The sequence below is a fragment of the Acipenser ruthenus genome, chromosome 1, assembly GCF_902713425.1.
Source record: "Acipenser ruthenus chromosome 1, fAciRut3.2 maternal haplotype, whole genome shotgun sequence".
Classification (NCBI taxonomy): Eukaryota; Metazoa; Chordata; class Actinopteri; order Acipenseriformes; family Acipenseridae; genus Acipenser; species Acipenser ruthenus.
The window spans coordinates 105093842-105114678 of NC_081189.1; the positions used below are offsets into that span (position 1 = coordinate 105093842).

General features: G+C 40.0%; 4 protein-coding genes across 4 annotated transcripts; 1 reads left to right on the plus strand and 3 right to left on the minus strand.

Moving 5' to 3' along the window:
- Nucleotides 1-4288: 4288 nt before the first annotated feature.
- LOC117973560 (coiled-coil domain-containing protein 96-like) lies at nt 4289-5056 on the minus strand. The gene has a single exon (XM_034926432.2). The coding sequence runs from the start codon at nt 5054-5056 to the stop codon at nt 4289-4291; it is 768 nt and encodes a 255-aa protein (XP_034782323.2).
- Nucleotides 5057-5065: 9 nt separating this feature from the next.
- LOC117421225 (uncharacterized) lies at nt 5066-5746 on the minus strand. Its single transcript, XM_034906976.2, has one exon. The coding sequence runs from the start codon at nt 5744-5746 to the stop codon at nt 5066-5068; it is 681 nt and encodes a 226-aa protein (XP_034762867.2).
- Nucleotides 5747-6110: 364 nt separating this feature from the next.
- LOC117420919 (transcriptional adapter 2-beta) lies at nt 6111-11838 on the plus strand. The gene is made up of 2 exons (XM_034034679.3): nt 6111-6425; nt 7672-11838. The coding sequence occupies exons 1-2, from the start codon at nt 6156-6158 to the stop codon at nt 8782-8784; spliced, it is 1383 nt and encodes a 460-aa protein (XP_033890570.3). The 5' UTR covers nt 6111-6155; the 3' UTR covers nt 8785-11838.
- A 1174-nt stretch (nt 11839-13012) lies between these two features.
- Nucleotides 13013-19788, minus strand: LOC117420951 (grpE protein homolog 1, mitochondrial-like). The gene is made up of 4 exons (XM_034034755.3): nt 19660-19788; nt 15229-15388; nt 14930-15011; nt 13013-14433 (listed from the first exon to the last, which is right to left on the minus strand). Exons 1-4 carry the CDS (start codon nt 19785-19787, stop codon nt 14087-14089), a joined length of 717 nt encoding a protein of 238 aa, XP_033890646.3. The 5' UTR covers nt 19788; the 3' UTR covers nt 13013-14086.
- Between the last annotated feature and the right edge of the window lie 1049 nt (nt 19789-20837).

Below are 20837 nucleotides of genomic sequence, written 5' to 3' on the forward strand. Positions count from 1 at the left end.
ACCAGCAGACATATGGGATTCCCCGGGACCAGGGTTGGGAAGCCTTGGGTTAGAGAAAACCACAAGATATTTTAAGGTCTAAAGCAGGGGTGGGCAATTCTGGTCCTGGAGGGCCGGTGTCCCTGCTGGTGCTTGTTCCAACTGATCAATTAAGCTTCTAATAAGCACTTAATTGGTCCAATTAAGTAATTTAGGGTACAAAAACCAGGAGGGACACCAGCCCTCCAGAACCGGAATTGCCCACCCCTAGTCTAAAGCAGGGATCTCCATTGCTGGGCCTGGTTTTAAATTACTTAATTGGACCAATTAAGTGCTTATTAGGAACTTAATTGGTCCAATTAATTAATTTAGTGTACAGTTAGAACAAAAACCAGGAGGGTCACCTGCCCTCCAGGACCAGGATTGGAGACCCCTGGTCTAAAGAGACGAGATACAAAATGCACGACTTCATGACTTGTCTGCTTTGCATAACACAGTTAGTTTTCCAAATTCTGTAGACTCTCTCATTTTTACTATAATGAACATTTTATTTGAAAACATTAGCAAATTAGGAGAAAGGATTTTTTTTTTGGATATTTTTATACAGCCAGTTTAAAGTCATACATTAATAAATGTTGATATTGACATCACTGTCCTGGACTGTTGTTGGATTTTTTTTACATCAGTATAGAAAGGTTTAATGAACACCAGACTTCTAAAAAAAATAAATACCTTTAACAAAGTGTGAGAATAGACCACATTCAAACAGAAATGTATTAGCCATAGTTAAAAATAAATAAATACATTTAAAAAGGCTGTTAACCACAGTATCAAGCTAAGATGGCGTGACCTATATGATATCTACCCATCTATCTATTTTAAGGTCCGAAGAGACCTAGATGCACACAATCACTTAGCATATCATTTCCTGCCAAAGACCCACATTGTTACATTTTATGTTTTAGATTCCACTGTGTGAGTTGTAGTTGTTTGTTGTTTTTCACCATGACCTCAGCTTCTGGGTGAAACGTAAAGGAAATATCTTACTTTATGAACTCACCCACCCACCCCTGGCTGATCCTATAAGTGGTGGACCAGACTTAGGAGAACTCAGAACTCAGAACTTCAGAAGAACCTCTTGAGAAGAAATCGAGACTGAATTAACCACCGATGAAGATGAAGTCTACATTTGTGGTCATCGCTGCTCTTCTATTCGCAGCCCTTCTGTCACAGACACATGGCCAGTGTAAGAGGTTTTTAATATTATTATTTTTATGTTGCATTGTACTTATTGCGTGCAGGTTCCTGTCGTCAGCTGGGGCAGAAACAGGCTTTACATTGGGTTCATTCTTCCTTTCCGGATTAAGATATCAAATTCATGTTGGGTGACTCAAAATCAGTGAGCACACGTCAAGATAGACAGATGGTCCCATTTGGAAATTAGTCATGTAGATGTTTGGAGCCACCAGAATCTTAATCCAGAACACTTGCTTTCTCCAACAGGTTTTTTTATTCTCTGATAATATAAGACTTTTTATATTTTTTATGTATAACCCTGTCGGCTCCGGCAAACTACTTGTTGTTGTAATTCTATAGCAGTATTACTGTCTCTTACTTACAGTGGGTGCCAACCGGCCAACTCAGTGCTGTTTTTCCCACGCTCCAAGACAAATTCCAAGAAAATATTTAAATTACTATACGGAGACTCGATCAGACTGTTCCATGCCTGGATTGATGTGAGTATAGCATGAGCACTTCTGTCTATAAATGAAAATGAAAATGTAAAGAAAGGGAATTGTTGTATACAACTTTCATACAAAGGTCCCTAGCCATTAACACTTATGTTTCTATAGGAAGTTCTGTTTGTATTTTTGCACGTTTTGCTAGAAATATTGAAAGAAAATAGCCATGAATCAGCTTTAAATATCAATGAATTAACCATTTTTAAATCACAGAAGGGTAGCTTCGCTTCGCAGTCCTCTTGCCCAAACTGCACAATAAGAGACACTGTACACATCATGTATTAACTTATAAACCATGCTTTAAGTTGGCATTGTACCTTCCATTGAGAGATCCTCTTATTATTCAAAAAAGATGATCAGTGGCAAATCTAAATTCATACTTTTACATTACAACATTATATTTTGACCCTATTAAAAAGAGAATTTAAAAGGGAGTGTATGCTTGAATAACATAAGAATAAATATATGAACACCAGACAAGCGCAAAACCAGGCAGGGATCCATTAAAAAAAAAAAACATTTTTGGCACACTTTCAAAAACGACCTGTTAGTCTGTTCTTTATTTTTCTTTCAGATTTGTCTTGAAAGGAGGCATAAAGATTTGTGCCAACCCCAACCATAGATGGGTTAAGGATCGTATTCAATTCCTTGATGAACAATTTATGAATAATAAGATGAAGACACAAGAGAAGAAATGAAGGGGCATAGTTTCTAACCTTTTACTCCACTCTTAAATTGTTCAGACTATCCTTCAATGAAAGATTTGCAGCTAAATAGATTTGAAAAGCCAAAATCGTGGACAGATTATTTGTATGTATATTTGCTTAATCTCCTATACTGATTTTCCACATCCAATATAATATGTCAAGCATTTTTTATTGTAAACATCTGGAGAATGGATTATTAAAATGTACGTTCTTTTGTGATAATTCAATACTGTATTAAAGTAATAACAATTTTCCATTAAAAAAAAACAAAAAACTTTATTACTCAGAACAGTACTTCTCTTCTGATATATAATTTACAAAATCACATGTGGGTACCTGCATTCAGTAATTAAGTATATATATATATATATATATATATATATATATATATATATATATATATATATATATATATATATATATATATATATTAGCTCAAAGAGCCAGCTGCTATATTATGCTATATAATGTGTTGTTTGGTGGGCTATAAAACAAAATGTTAGTCAAACCAAAACATGTAAGGAGGTACCAGGCAGAAAGTGAAACTCACTAGAAATGTACTTGTATCACTCCCAGATACATGACAGGAGCTGGCAACCCATGTGTCTTTTTCCAGGTACATTGTCTAGCAAAAAACAGACAGTAAGCATAGTTGACTTTATCAGGACTTAACCAAAAATTTGGCAAAAAAAACATTGCAACACAGTATTGAAGTGTTGATGCAATAAATATACCTGTTTGGTTGTGGAACCGTAGTACAGTTTAATTGATTACAATGGTGTGCATCAAATTTTAATCATTTTTAATCAGTACGGCCTGCTTTAATGTAACATACTGTAATAATACAATGAACACATTAGAAAGCTGTAAACATGCACATTACAGTGTTCTGTATACTGTACCATGCTACTTTATTATTAAATGCTATCCTGTTTAATATTAACTAGACTGTGATATCAGCCAAAGTGATATTATTCCCATTGACTCTCGTTATGTTCTCTCCAGAGCATTTCTCTGTGGTGCTAATAACAAGCGGGTTTACTGTATACTGCAAAATGAGAAATTGAGTGTTTTAAGAGACCTTCAATTAAATTACTGTAAACCCTGCTGACTTCTACAGTGCATTTGACCTTGCCATGGATTCCACCGGGCTCGCTTCAACCACATCTTTAAGCATAATCTTGGAATAAGCACATATGATGTTTGGTGCAATTCAGGGTGATTACTCAATGCTGTGAAATTATCTGAAAAAAACCAAAAAAACACTATTGTGTCATATCCTGGCGGGGTACAGGATGACCAAATCACCCCTTAGTTGTATAAAAATAAATGGGAGGGAGGCTCGAAGGCAGGGTCTTAATTATTTGCACTACTGTACAGTTGTGGGGGAGATTGCAGCTTTTCTGGGGAATAATATAGTATTTTATTATGGGATTTGTTCTATAAATACGGTTAACTTATCCTAACAATACTATCTATCATTCCACTGAAAGTGCCCCAAAAGAGATTTTTCTATAGGGATTTTCCATTTCATACCCATGCTCATAAACATGTAGTTGAAATTAGGCTGATTTACTATCAGGAATGGAACATTTGTGCATATTACTCTTGCCAACCACAATCAAAATCCCTGCTAAAAATTTTAGTAATTACCATTGTCTGTTTATTGCACCCATTTTATATATGTATGTTGTGGAAAATATCCCCGTCTTAATGTGATATTTTCTGTTTAGGATTTTTACTTTGCATATGGTGCCACCTTGTGGATGATTTGTGTAATTGTGCTTAAAAGATTTTGTTCTGGAATTTTATTCTCAACTTAAACTTACAAGTTTAATAAGAATGGACACAATAGATGATTCACACAAACAAAAACAAAAAAAACATACTGTTTAAAGGGTTGGTAAAAAGAAAATTGCAATGCCAAGTACCAAGATGCCAACTTTTATGGAACTTTGGTGGAAATGTGAAAGTAAGGCTGTGTCTATATCTTAGATATACTGCTGTGAAGGTTTGGCTTGCTCGATTTTTTTCTTTGCACCACTGCATTTCAGCGTCAACATTTCGAGCCTCTGAGGTGTCCACTTTGTCCTCAAAGTCCCGGAGCAGGTCATCTTTACCCAGCAGCCTGCACCTCTGCCGTAGTTTGAGGTTGTCCATGTGTAAGCCATCTCGGGCCTGCTTGGTCTTAGTGAGGATATCTCTCTTATGGGCATCCAGGGCCTCCACGTACATGATCTGTGCCGCCTTCTGCTCGTTCTCCACCTGCACGAACTGGAGCTTCTCCTTCACGTGGGTGAGGACCTGCACTGTGCTGGTGATCTTCTTGCGGAGCTTCAGCAGCTCCTCGTTGCGCTCCTCGATCTTCTCATTGTAGGTCTGGTTCTCAATCTTCAGCTGCTCGAAGTCGATGAGGTGCAGCCCCTCCGCCAGTTCCTCCTTCTCCCTTAGTGTAGCCTCGAACTTGCCAATCTTGTTTTTCAGCTTGATGTTCGCAAGCCGCACCTGAATCAGATAGCTCTCTTTGCGCTCCTCGCTAGCTTGGGTCTGCTCCACCACGTTCAGGGTGCCCTGCTTCCCCAACCTGCGGCTCATGGCTGCCACCGCTATGTCCTTCTTTGTTGCCATGAAGGCTTTTCACTCACCATCAACCAGGCTCAGCTTGCCCTGACAGCAATCCTTCAGATCATCTATCTGCAGCTGGTAGGCCTCTGAGTCCTGGGCATACTGCCACTTCAGCTCCTCCATGTTGGCCATGTATATGAGGTAGCGCTGCTCCTGGTCAGACACCGGCTTCTCCTTCTCGTGCCGGGCATCGTCCCCTGTCTTTCTGCAGAAGTACTCTGCCAACTTGTTCTGAATCCGGACGTTCAGTTGATTGAGTTGTTCCTTCTCTTCCATCAGCGTTTTGTATTTTGCCAGAATTTCTTCCCGGTTTATAGTTTGGCCTTCTTCCTGCTCATCTTCATCTTTGCTTTCCTCTGTTATTATGAGTCTCTCTTGTCTCTCTGGGGACCCTGGTTCTAGCTTTGGAGGGCCTTGTTCCAGGTCTCTAACAGGGCTGTCTTCACGGGACAGAGGCTCCCCTATGACTGGTTGGGGTTTGTCGCTCTCCCCCTCTCCAAAGGCTTCACTAGTTGGCAGGCTTGTTTGCTTCTCCCCACTTTCATGTGTCTCCTGAGCTTCCCCAGGCCTTTCTGAATCACCCTCACTCCCAGCCTGCTCTGATGGGGGCTCTTCTCTCTTATTCTTTTTTTCCTTTCTCTTCTGGTGCACTTTTATTTGCCTCTTGTGCTGAACTAGGGTGATCTTCCGCATCCTCCTTGGTGTTTTTAAGTTGGTTTTGTTCTGATTCTGCCATTTATTAATCCTCTCAGCAAAAACGGTCTAGTGTTTTACTTAATTACATAAAAACAATTGCTCCCGTCTTAATTATATATTGTGCTGAGCACATATCAATAACATAATTATAACAATAAACAGAGCTCGCTGTGACCTACGCTGCCATTCGATCAGTGTGGTCGACTTTTTTTCTCACAAGCACTCAATTATTGTTTCTCTTGGTTTCCTAGGAAACGGGGGCAGTCATCTATCCAGGCAGCGTACGTCCTCGAATGCGGACGTGCTCATTAATATTAATGAGACGCCGCTCTCCGAGCGGAGACACACAAGTACGCATGCCCCCCCCCCAGAGGGAGTGTGCTGCTCAACAACAAGCACCAGCAATATGGCCGACCTAGGTAAGAAGTACTGCGTTTATTGTCTGGCCGACGTGACAAACTTGCGCCTCCGCTGTACCGAGTGCCAGGACATAGAGCTTTGCCCGGAGTGCTTCTCTGCAGGAGCCGAAATAGGCAACCACCGGCGATGGCACGGGTATCAGTTGGTGGATGGCGGGCGCTTTACTCTGTGGGGTCCAGAAGCGGAGGGAGGCTGGACCAGCAGGGAAGAGCAGTTGCTGCTCGATGCAATCGAGCAGTATGGCTTTGGGAACTGGGTAAGTCTAACCTTTCCCGGTTAAAAAAAAAAAAGAATAAATGTACACTGTATATATCAGTCAACAAGTGCAAACAGTAGTACCTTTTTAAAACCTGGCTATATATGAAAGACTGTTGAACGGGCTTGTTCAAATCTGACTACACCAAGGGGGAGTGACCACAATACTAGAAAAAAGTTATGGAGCACGGAGGACTGAGGTTATGTCAAAAAAAAAAAAAAAAAAAACGATGTTCTCTGTTCATTTTCATTTTAAGTAGAGAACAATTTGATTTGACATCCAGCTGAAGTGTTAATCGTTCTAGACACAGAACCCAAGTTTGAAATCCCAGCGTTTGGTGTTGTTAATTGCAAGTGACAGCTGCATTAGCAGGATACTTCCTTGGAATGAGGACACTTCAGACATACGTTACTTAAGTATTTTTTACTTTTTTTGTAAACATTTCATAGTGTTACGCGCAATGGGCTTTCTCCTAAAATGCCGATAAAAACCTGATTCCTGAACCTTAACAGCAAAATATTTAATTGAAAACCGCTTACTGCTGCAAATTGCAGGATAATTACTATTTGGTTCAGAGTAATGCAGTAAGAAAGGAAACAATTGTTTCTAGAGCTGTGTTAGGGAACAAACTGCACTGTCAACAAGATCCTTGTTATTAGTTAGTAATATATACCCCATTTGTACACATGCGCGCACCAGGTGAGAGATCACAATGCCATCAGAGATGCTCAAATCGGCAGATAGTGATGGTTCATTAAAGCACGTGTTTTACAATATTCATAATGCCTCCATACACAAACCATGTAGGCAGACATGGACAAGTGGGGGTCACAGTTGTTGATACTGGGTGAAACTGTGTATGTTGACCCTTGTTGAATTTAATAAAGACTGTCTGGTAACCTGCCTAATGCTGCGATAAGGACAGGAATTCAGATGTCTTTTTTTTTTAAATCACAAAATAATCATCAATCATTTATCCCCTTTGCTTTTATGAAGATTTCAGAAATCAGTGCTCCCTAGGATAAGGGCTGGATAAGGGCGTCTGCTAAGAAATAAATAAACATTTTAAAACCCTTAACCACAAACAAATGCACGTTTTTATAACACCCTAAACTATTCAAAATACAACTTCCAAGGTGCATTCCCTACAAATGTACACGTAGCTCATCTTTAAGATCCACATCCTAGTCGATAAAAGTAGCACTGCCATCACCCCGACATGGTTAACATTGTTTTATTTTTCCAGGAGGACATGGCGGCACACGTGGGGGCCTCCCGCACTCCTCAGGAGGGGATGGACCACTATGTCAGCATGTACGTCCACGGCAACCTGGGCAAAGCCTGCATCCCAGACAGCATCCCCAACCGGGTGACAGACCACACCTGCCCGAGCGGTGGACCCCTCTCTCCGAGCTTGACCACCCCGCTACCGCCCCTCGACATCTCCATCGCAGAGCAGCAGCAGCTGGGCTACATGCCCCTCCGGGACGACTACGAGATTGAGTACGGCCAGGACGCGGAGACGCTGATCAGCGGCCTCTCGGTCAACTATGATGACGACGACGTGGAGATCGAGATGAAGCGTGCCCACGTCGACATGTACGTGCGCAAGCTGAAGGAGCGGCAGCGGCGCAAGAACATCGCCCGAGACTACAACCTGGTGCCGGCCTTCCTGGGCCGGGACAAGAAGGAGAAGGAAAAAGACAAACCGGTGACGGGAACCGGAGCGACTCCCGTGACTCCCATTGCAGCGGCGGTGGGGACCAAGCGCAAGATCACCAAGGAGGAGAAGGAGCAGAGGCTTAAGCTGCGGCCGCTCTATCAGTTCATGGCCTGCCGCCAGTTGGAGGAATTCTTTGAGAACTTGCACAAGGAACGCGTGCTGCGGGCCAAGATCCGGGAGCTGCAGCGTTACCGGCGCTGTGGCATCAACAAGCTGGAGGAGACTGCTGAATACGAGGCAGCCAGACACAAGCGGGAGAAGCGAAAGGAGAACAAGACGATGGCCCTTTCCAAGCGAGGAGGTGCCTCAGGGGGAGGAGGTGGCGGGGGCGGTGCTGGTGGTGGTGGAGGAGGAGGAGGAGGCAAGGAAGAGGGCAAGGACGGCGAGTTTGGGGCCATTGAGAACCTCTCTGGCTTCGAACTGCTCTCTGACCGGGAGAAGGTCCTTTGCAACTCCCTGAACCTCAGCCCCATGCGCTACCAGACTGTCAAAACCATCATCATCAAGGACCACCTGCAGAAGCGCCAGGGCATCCCCGCCAAGAGCCGCCTCCCCAGCTACCTGGACAAGGTCCTCAAAAAGAGGATTTTGAACTTTCTCACCGAGAGTGGCTGGATTTCCAGGGATGCCTCGTGATTGTCTAACTTGTAGAATTTCGGTTTGTTATTTTTTTGTTTTTGTTTTATTACTATTTTGTTTTATTTACAAAATATTTTACTTTTTTTTTTCCCAATCTGTGACTTCCATGTGTTTCAAATGTGCCAAGTAACTTTTTTTTTTTTTTTTTTTTATAACGCGAATCACTTGGGTTTGCTATTTTTATACACTTTAATGACAAAAATGGGCATTTATGCAATTAACCTTGCCCCCCCCCCCATCTTTAGAAAAACAGAGCTTTTATATAAACAAAAAGAAAAACAGTTTTTCTGAGAGAAAGTAGACCATTGTGGGTTGTTGCTGAAAGTGACAATTGTGAATTTCTACATGACAGCAAACATAAGTACAAAGGGACCTTGCTTTTAAAACCGAGGAGACATTGAGGCTCTAAACTAGTAACTGGTGAAGGAAGGCATTTGCTTACCTTATCAGTTTCACTGTGCAAAAACAAATCACAAATTACAAACGTCATGCATGACATACAGCTGCAGGTGTTTGGGTTACACCCATAATTAAATGTACTGGGTACAAACTTGTCTAGTAGTAAACCACATTTGACTGGCATATTCCAAGGCTGATCTTGGTATTTCCATCTGTGAATATGTTTCTAGCTTGTGTATGTGATTTATTACAGGCTACAGATTGCTGTATATTTTGTTATATGTCTGTGTTCTGATTAACTTAAGTAGTTTGCATGGAAAGACAAGTGCATTATAATGTAGATTAAACAGTTCTGTAGTTGTTTTTTTGTTCTCGCTGTGAATATACTACAGATTACACCTACAGTAAACCCTCATTATTACTCTGACGTGAATTTCATATCAGAAGGCAGTATACACTAAAATCTGGAACACAGTGTTCAAGTAGTTACAATTGTAAGAATTATTGCGGCACAGTATTTTTCTTGGGTGTTTAGCAGGGCCCAGCTTGTATAATGCACTGTGTGCATGTGGGAAGAATCGGTGTTTGTGCAGTTCTGGAACAGGAATTTTACAGTACAGTAACTATAGAAACGGAATGTAAAGCTTAAATAGGAGTCCACACAGATAATTGGAGCTGAATTGTTTTTCTAAAGGTTCATGTATTTATAATAACCTTTTTAAAAACATATTCTTACAAGGGTTTACGATAACAGCAGATTTCTGAAATTTCTGCTCTAATGTGTATCTGCATTACAATAGCATGAATGAAAAGTGTGAAAACCCTAAAAAAAAAATAATAATAAAATAAACCCCTTTAAGTGATATCCGTATTTATATCGTAATTATTAAACTGACTAATGTGTAACATTATCCATTGTCTTCCAGTTGTAGTGCAGGGTAGGATTTAAGCATAGACAAGTTGGGTGACTTGACTTTCAGTGAGTTACTGGTTGGGCTGGGATTATCTGGCTGTTGGTCCTTAAGTTGAACCAATAGACCACACTTCCTATCAATATCAGCAGAAACAATGAATACAACTGAATAAAATGTGAAGATCAGTGGTAGTAGTACCTTTGAGTCCCATGTGCAATATTCCTTTAGGCCAAGGACAAAATGACAGTAAGACAAATAATTAAATCAACTCTGAATGGCCTTCTTTGAGAATGCACAAGTAGTGCCTGCTGTTCTTGCATCCATGTTTAGGAAGGATTTGGGAAAGAAGGTTGGTTTATTTCTATCCAAGTATAACATTGACTCTGGGTTTAGTCTGGGTATTGCTGCTTATCTGGCACTTTACAGTGTAACATTTTTGGTAAGGGATGAAACAGTAATGGTCACTTTCGACTGGAAAGCAGCATTTATCAGCATTCAATCAGCAAAAGAAAAAAACCATTTATATGCAAATGAGACCATTTGCATTGTATAATAATTAAAATAACAGCATTTATGCCAGCTGCTTTGCATATTTGTCGGCTAAACAAAGTACTAAATATTTTTTTTTAGCATGCACTAGTCATTAGGCATAGATGATCTGTTTGCATGATGGTGGCACAATTTAAAAATAGATCTGTATGTAAAGCTTTCAATCTGCATTCTTGGTGCTCTGTATGTTATATTTACTTTTATTGAGTCCTAAATTCATCATCTTCTGAAGTTGTTTGAGTCTTGCACCATTAAAAGTTGAAAAAGTCGAGCAGCAATATAAATCTACACGCAGGTGACTAGTTGATTTGTGAGTGAATCCTGGCAGTTTTATTGGGTGAATGTTAGACCGGGGGGGGGGGGGGTCATATGCAGCGCAAGCAGCTTGCAGCATCAATTCAATGGGATATTTGGTCTCTTCTAAACCAGATATAAAACTGAAACCACAGAGGTGAACGAGGACCTGTAACCTTTGCTGCCCACCTCCTGAGTTTTAACTATTTGTAAATATGCATGCTTTCAAAGCAATACTTTCACAAGCTGCATGATTTTGATTTATACTTAAAAGCATATCAAAACCAACAGCCAGTGACTGAATGCAAGCAACAGACTGCTTTTCAAACACAAACGCTTTACAGTAAAGGGGGGTGTGTGTGTGTGTGTATCTGTGTACCGCAGTTTTTATTTTTTTAGTTCAAAGGATAAATGTCATTGTTGGTTGGTTGGAGATTCAGTCAAAAAAAGTATTTTACTATCTGGTTTATTTTAAACTTTGACGTTACAACATTAATGTTCATTTCACTTTTGTATGTTATTTCATGGGGATTGTTGTTAAATATTTTAGCAATTGTAAATATTTTTGTAAAATAAGAAAAAAAGGTATAAATGCTAACCTTCTGTGAAATGTAAAGTATTTTATTCCACAAATTATTTTTTAACTTTTTGTAAAAAAAACAAACAAAAAAAACACCTATTTGAAACTAAAAGCCCTCCATGTACTGTAGTTTCAGTCTGAGCATGCTGTGAAACTGTTCCTTTTGTAGCTAGAGTAGGAAATGTTTAGATAGATACTGTTAATGTTTAAGTGGAGGGCTTTATTCAGTGTCTTGCAATTTGTGAATTCACATTCAGTTATTGGTGTGTGTGTGATTACATCTGTTTTGTTATTAAAGTGCACATACTTTATCAAGCTCTTGTTCGTTTCAATTCCAATCCCTGCCACTTGCAGCTCACACACACATACATTTCCTTTTCTGGGACTGGGGGAGTCTCAGATTTTCAGACCCTTACCCTAAATTAAAGGGCTATTATAGCAGTGCAGAATATCTTGTTCTTTATGATAAGCAGCACAAGAAATATCTCAATAAAGAATACAAACAGAAATGATGGGAAAATATGAGGAAATCGGAAAGTAAGCACTATTGGTAAGCTAAAATAAACGCACTGTTTTGACTGCAGGTTTTCATTAAATGTCCGGGTGTAGCTTCTAGAAAGTGCATGAGATACCACGGCCCATTATTAACAAAAAATGAACAAAATCACATATCTAATTATATCCAGGTAAGTGGTATTGTATTTACAGCAAAGTAAACTGCAGACGGTTTTATGTCAATTATATATGTTAGTATACATGCATTTTTTCCCCAATAATGTGAAAGACTTTGTGCTGTCTGGTGTTACATCTGAAAGTACCATCTACCTGCGTTTACTGTATTTATAAAAAAAAATAATCAGGATGCATATCAGAATGATTGCGTTTGGTAGTCCTGTCTGTACTTCAATTTGAGATGATATAAATATATACAGTATATTTCAGCTTTCGCACAAGACGCTGGTAGGGTTTCCTGTTGCTCCTTATTATAGGCTGAATCCACATTCTTCTCTTTCTCTTCTTCGGAGCAATAGCCATGCAGTAGCTTGCACCTGATCCATATTGCCTTCATATCCAAATTTAGCAGGACGGGTAGTCCAAAAATCAAACCTGTTTAGATTTTTATTTTTTTCACAGCGATTACGCTCAAGTGTGATAGGTAGTATTCATTCCATAGCTTCGATTTTTTTTTTTACCACAGAAAACACAGCAAATAAACGCTAGTGTGGATAGCCCTTTAACTTCAGTATACACTTCACATCTAAACATTTGTGCTTTGTAATGGTGCAACACTACAGAACATCCATCTCCTCAGTTTTTATACACACTTTTCAGTCCTCAAACCTGACTAGGAAAAGGGATGGGCCCCTGTCTGTGGATTTAAGGATGTTCACTGGAAAATATTTGTTGTCATGTCACCAGCAATGTGCAGAATCCACATTTTAACCTAACAAATTTAGTTAGCATAAAAAAAGCAGTTAAAACCTTGATACATATTTAATAATCAGAATGACACCTGAGGATGTGTTTATTTAGTACAGCTGTTAATTCAACATTGAATTTTTTCATTGAGTTAGATTGCTAATACAATTACAGGTAAGTGCCTTCAGTTACAGATTGGAATGTCAAAACAAAACCAGATATTTTTTCAGCCAGGTACGTTTTGCAGTGTATTTCTAAATATATTATGGGGTGGGGGCAGCAGGTACAACGGAGATTGTAAAATAATGGATTTAATTTCAAATTGTATGTGTTTGTTTTATTTTTTTTTTATAAATGTAGTCATTGCCAATTATTTTTATTATTTTCTCTCAATTTGGAATCGCCAATTATTTTATTTTGCTCAGCTCACCGCTACCACCCCTGCGCTGACTCAGGAGGGCGAAGATGAACACACGCTGTCCTCCGAAGCGTGTGCTGTCAGCCGACCGCTTTTTTTTCACACTGCGGACTCACCATGCAGCCACCCAAGAGCTACAGCGTCAGAGGACAACGCAGCTCTCGGGCAGCTTACAGGCAAGCCCGCAGGCGCCCGGCCAGACTACAGGGGTCGCTGGTGCGCGGTGAGACGAGGACACCCTGGCCGACCTAACCCTCCCTCCCCCCCGGGCGGCGCTCGGCCAATTGAGCGCCGCCCCCTGGAAACTCCTGTCCTCGGTTGGCAAAGGAATAGCCTGGACTTAAACTCGTGACGTCCAGACTATAGAGCGCATCCTGCACTCCACGTGGAGAGCCTTTACTGGATGCGCCACTCGGAAGCCCATATAGTATGTTTGACGTTAAGGGCCACCCCCTCCCCCCTCCCCAAAAAAAAGCAGTCCGAAAAAAAGTTTTGTTGTATAGCTATATTTTAATATGTAAATATCAAACTATAAAATTAAATTATTGATGTACTTAAATACACAGTAAACTGTACATATTTGTATACAGAATACAAATTATAAAACAGTACACAAGTTGGACCTACACTGGTACACTGATCAATCTGACAATCAACTGATCATCACTTATGAAATCTGTTCGCCAACAAATAACAGTACAACCCTTGTTCATACAATCAGAAACACTATGGTGCTTTAACCACACCTACCAGGGCAGGTCTGAGAGTGCGCCCATGCAGTTTATATCCCACCTTGGTGACCAGCGCTACTGTGCCCGGTTCCTTTCCTTCAACCGGACTGTGGAATAGAGCTTCGTGTTCGTAGGGGTCAAATTTGGCCCCAGCTGGGTTTAGCTTGATTAAGCCGTGCTTGGTGAACACCTTCTGGATTTGAACCTCAGTCATGACCAGTCCTTCATACAAGTTCTTCAGATGGGGGTTCTGTGGGGAGATCTCCTCTTTGGGGACACACTCTGTTGCTTTCTCCAAGATATCAGCAACTTCCAGCAGGTCTTTGCAGAAGCCCTGAATACCTAATGAACAACATAGAAGTAGACTTGAAGCCGTCCCTTACTGCAACATATCCTTACTTCACATTCTGAATCCAGCAACATGAAATTAAATTGTTTCCTATTTTGATTAAATAATTTACTTGTAGATAAATGCCTTGATATTTCTGAACTTTACAGGCAGTACCATGAACATTTTTTACTAGCGAAACATCAGATTTTATTTTAAAAACATTACTGAAGAGGTTAACATTGATGCAATAGGTCAAGCAGCTGCCAACCAAGTGCTTACTGTCAGATATACCGTCTTGTCCACTGCATTAAGCAAGCATGCAAGACAAGCCTAAATTTGCCTTAGAAACATAAACGACAGGTTTCACAGACCCAATTAATACTAACCTTAGGGCGTACCTCAGCTCAGTTAACATTAGTTAGTCTACAATCATGCTAATCAGGGTCTGTGAAATCAGCCAATAAGTGACACAAAAGTGAATAAAAAAAATAATTTAACTGCACTCACCATATAACTTCGCTTCTTCTACCAACTTCTGACTCCTCTGCCGCAAGTTCTCTGTATCTGCAAGGGCTCGCTTATACTTGTCCTGAAAAACATAGAAATTGTGATGAACCCTAGTTTACACATGTTTTACCATTAATATCTGACGGTGGCCTACTTACTAACATTGTATCTGTATCTCCGTGGATAGAACATTTCTGGCTTTGAGGTGGACTAAAGCACTAAAACGTACACTAGCGTACACAGGTGAAATCCAGAAACGTATGGCTGATCAGTCCTTCATCACAGAAGGGAACTCTTACTGTCATTTCCTTCAGCTGCTCTTCCAGCTTGGTCTTCTCCTCAGTCCAGGCTGTCTCACCAGGACTATGCTCTGTTTTCTGTGCTACACTTTGGTCCTCTTCTGAGTTCTGGCCATTGCTCTTCTTTTGAGCCGCAGTGCACAGCAACCTCGGGGAGGCCCTGAATGGAGAGAGACAGGCGGTAAGATCAGAATGGAACTTTTATTTAGGACCTTTATTCCACACAGGATCCCAGAAACAAAAACACAGATGATCTACTGTGATGCATTTGCATTTTATATACCTTCAAATGCAAGGTTCTACTTAGACAACAAGCAGTTGAAGGGTTGAAGAGCACAGACAGCAGTGCTTAACGGACAAACTAAAACTCTGGTGCTTTCAATTTGGTCTACTGCCGAGGCTGCTGTGTATGAGGTTTCTTTGACAAAAGTAGAGAAGCTGGAAGCTTTAATCAGTTCATACGTCAGGAAATGGTTCGGAGTTCCACGCTGCCTCAGCAGACTTTATGGTAAAGGAATACTGAAGCTACCAGTCTCCGCTCTAACTGAGGAGTTTAAGTGCGCCAAGGGTCAGACTTGAAATGACATTAGTAGAGTCACGCGACAAATGCATAAGGGAGGCAGCACCTGTGTTGAAAACTGGAAGAAAGTGGGCAGCAAAGAAAGCTGTGGAAGATGCAAAGGCTGCCCTTTGAATCGGTTATATCATGGGGCAAGTTCAGCATGGAAAAGTGGGTCTTGTTCTCAGTTCAGCACCTCCTACATGGAACAAGGCAGCCCCAGCTCAACGGAGGAAGCTGGTAGTCAACAAGGTGCAAAACCAGGAGGAGAGGATGAAGTGTGTAAAGGTCATTTCCCAGGCCAAGCAGGGAGAATGGATGAGATGGGAGAGTATGGAACAACGCAAGATCAGCTGGCAAGACCTATGGACAGTGGAACAGAGCAGGATTAGTTTCCTCATCGGGTCAACATATGATGTTCTCCCATCACCACAGAACCTAAACCTCTGCTTAGGAAAGGATCCCTCATGTCCTTTGTGTTCATTACCTGCAACATTAAGGCACATTTTGACAGGATGTAAAGTGGGTCTTAGCCAAGGACAGTTTACTTGGCATCATGACCAGGTGCTGCGATGTTTGGCCTTAGCAATGGAAGACAAGCATAACATGACCAATAAGTTGCCACCAGTTCCATCAAAACATTATGCACAAAATACAACATTCCTCCAGCCAGGAGAGCAACCGCCAAGAAAAGGTGTTAAAACCAATCCTTGCCCAGGACAACTGGAAGCTGCTAGAGACTGGAAAATGCTGGCAGATGTTGGTCTACGGCTTATTTTTCCACCAGAGATTGCCACCACTAACCTTCGACCAGACATTGTCTTGCGGTCTGGATCAGCACGCCTTGTTCACCTGATAATAACGGTACGTGGAAAAAAATGTGTAAAACAAAATGGTCACAAAGTCTGAACCCATTAGGGGAAACGTTACCAAGATTGTGTACAATATAAAAAAATAATAACAATAAATTTAAAAAAGTGTTGAAACGGTGAAGTAAAAAAGTGTTTATTCCGATCAACTACCCGTAATTTATTTTCTTAAGAACTACAGAAATAAACTAAGTTAATTAGACATGATGAAGAATGACGGGGGCATACATGTAACGTCAAAACGTTAAGGCCAAATGCACACTGAATGCGATAACGCATCCAAATTTAACGTGCGTCTAAACAGAAACAAACGATCACGTGCATTCCCCATTGCACCTTGCACACTGAGTCCGTAACTGTCGTACGACGGTGGCGCGTCAATTTTGGAATCGAAACAAGTTCGATTTGATCCGATTTGACGTGCGTTAAAAAATACACTGACCAACAGCGTTGCCAGACGTACGATAATTATCGTGTTTGTACGATAATTTCAACCCTTGTACGATGTACGATCAATAATTGCAAAAAAAGGCCAAATATACGATAATTCAGGCATGCTTAAATTCCTTAAAACTTTTCTCACTCAGTTGCGCAGATTATGAGCTACGTCACCACGTCTCTGGCTTCAGCAGCACAGATGTGCAGCCAACTACAGTACATTGTGTACTACTGAGGCTTCTCATGTGACGTCACCGGCTGCTGGGACGCTATGTTAGTTTCCACGCAGGAAGGCACGCACTATGTATGTCGTCAATTAAGTGCGACTGACACTCGCTACCTCGAGGCGGTGCGGTAGAGATGCGAGACAACCAAGCTTAGCACAGTAAAATAACAGCGATTCCAAAGTGGAATTCGACAATTTAATATTGGTGAGTAAAATTATACAGTTATATTATAATTTAGAAAACAGCCAATCAGCTTCCCCCGCTGGAACGTTGAGTGAAATCAGAATAAAACTATTAGACAAACCTTTTTTTTTTTTTTTTTTTTTTTAAATGTTGTTTAACGTTTATTTATTATAATAGCATCTAATAGTGTTGTTATGTTAACTGTACTAGATGGGCGTTACCACAAGATTACGTGTGTGTTGTATGTCTTTTTTTTAATTCAAACATGTAAGGGAAGTTGCAATAGAACAAAGAGTTAAACAAAATGACTTGTGATCAGTGCGGTGTCAAGTAGTTCAGTGTTTTTTTTGTTCATTTCAGTGCTTGTGATGCAGTTTATCAGGTAATATGTTGTCACATATTAAGGATTGAAAAATAACACATATATTCTTAAAGTTTTACAGTGTACGATATTTCCGCATTTCAGATCTGGCAACGCTGCTGACCAATGAAAAACGACTGGGAACACGTGGATTCTTGCAGTTCCCTGAAAAAAAAAATGGAAAAACTAACTGGTGTGTCACCAAATAAAAATTACTTTATGATAAATCCAACAAAGATTACAAAGACTTTGAAAAATAAAAGAAAGCATATGGAAAGACATTGCTGCGGACTTGGGCATGAATGATATGTATTATAAAACATGACATTATGAAGTGATAGCATACACAAACACATGGATTTTGTGCAGTATAGGTTATTACAAGCATATACTTTTTATTTCAATTGTAGTCGAGGAAGTAAAGAAACAATGGCCTAACCTGGAGACACATATCAGAGAAAACAGGGCAGGACGGTCAGGGCTTAACAGTCAGAAAAGAGGGGCAGTACATGAAAGTTTCTGGCTCCATACACAGAGAGTAGAAGGTCATTATGGTAAAGTATTTTCGTAGCTCATTGCTAGCTTCCCAACTTTTAGATATATTTATTACAGGAGCGAGTGTTTGAAAAAAGTAATATTGGTCATATGGTTTGTGATGCTATGACAACTGTGTTCTGTAATATCAGTTTTTTTTTGTTTTTGTTTTTTTAATTATTTATTGCGTATACTGTAGAGCTAGTAGAAACGTAATAATTAGCAAACGTTTTAACTTCCATCAGAGTTTGCTGATCATGAAGTTTATACTACATTTAAAAAGAATGTTGTGTTTAATGATATTTAAGAATTAACAACACAATTGTATTTACTTTTTATTAAAATACTGAAACTGGGTATATTTACTACAAAGCCTCCACAAGCACATCAGCGCTCTGAAGTACGATATTAACGCATCTAGTGTGCAATGGATTGACGCACGACTTTTTCGGATGACGGGTGCTAAATGACGGAACGGATTGAGCGTGCAATATAGCCTTCCATGTTGCCAGCAAGTTGCATCACATCATGAACATTGTTGAAGAAAATTTATCGGCTCTTACAGTGACAACAAGTGGTATGATAATTTCGTCCTGTCATTCAGTGTTGTTGGACGCTTCTAGGGACTATCACTTTATGAAACACTACAGCTGAAAACATTGCCGTGTTTTGCGTTGTTTGGGGTTAATAGTTTAAAATAAAATATTATTACAAGTTAGAACATTATATATTTTGTATTCGAACCTTGATGTTCTACACGTGTGATATTATTGCTATGATGACATCATAGAACGACTCCAGTACTAGAAATACATATTAGCATCACAACTCCTAAAGTTTACATAATTGTAAGCAGAAATACTGTCGACGAGCATTATCATTTGTCTGGAAATGTTTTTTTGTTTTTTTTTTTGTTTTTCCACCCAACAAATACGATACCGATACACATACAGTATATATATTCTACCGATTTTCAGTCAACCTCAGACTACAAAGCAGATTAAACCCTAGAATAGCAGTGTGCTATCTACAATGATATAGAGACAAGGTCATTATCAGCAGAGGTTTAATTATAGTATATCGATTTTCTTTAACAACGACTGAGCAAGTTGCATTTATACCTCTTGTGTAACCTTACACATTGCCAGCGTAAGGAAAACCGTGACATCCCTTCCTATTACCACAAGCAATGTGCTTAGAATTGACAATCCGAAATCCACACTGTGAAAATACCTTCTACGTACTGCTTATATTTATTACCTTAAAACCACAGGAGATGCTACGACAGAATAGCTCTGTCTCACCACTCTCACACACCAGCTCGCCATTTTCACTTGTGCTGCACCGCGGGAGGCAATCAAACCCATGAGAAAGACACGTAGGGACATTAACCAATCAAAGATATACAATTAAATCCTCCTTGGCAAGTTGACCAATAGAAACAAGCTGAAGGCGGGTATTCGTCACCATGTTAGACCGAGGTAGAGTTAAAGGTCAAAAGGCATTTCGTATGACCGCAGAGAAGCGTGTTTCAAGGTTTTTCGGTTCCACGGAGTTGGCATACAACATGTCTGACGGCAGGCACACACATGATTGAGTTTAGCAGCAAATCTTGATGGGGAATTGATTTGCACGCGTTGTAATATCTACCATGATCATTTGATCCAAACATGTTATTTTGTCAAACTAAGTCCATTCACATGGTGGGTGTGTTTCTAGTCACACGTTGTTTCATTCACCGTGTGAAACAGGTACTATCAGTGGTGCATTTGGTAATTAATTGTATTTTGTGAAGAACGAGAACTACAAAATATATTTTGTTAAATGGGGAATTTTGGCACTGCAGCGGTGTTGCATTTGATTTTGCTCATTTTTATATGTCCAATCTATTGTTATTTTCGGGCTAGGGGTGGCTATTTTAATATAGTGTGTGCAGTAATGATGCATATTACACAATTTGGAAGCCACCAGTAGTTAAAAAAGTGTTTTATAATTATGTAATATAAACCTCTGCTTTTTATACTACTACTATTACTAATAGCGTTTCCTGTTGAGCTTTGGAAGTAACCATTACATAATTACCAACTAGAACATGTAATATATTTGTTTGTGGATACAAATAGACCTCATAACAAACCTTAGTTTCATATTAAAGGGGGCATAAGGACCTTTTTATTTTATTGTGTTACATGTTTCCATGTGTTGCTACAACTGTTTACGTAAGGTGTGTGCATTGTTCTAATTTATTTATTTATTTTTTCCTTAATACATACATGCCAACAGTCCCTATATGATCGGGACAGCCCCGATTGCCTATCAAATGTCCCGCGTCCCGATGCATAGGAAGAAAGTCCCAATATTTACCCCATAGAAAAAAAAAAAAGTATTCTGCACAGTAGAGTTAGTGAAAACCACACGATGTGCTCTGTGTGCGGCTG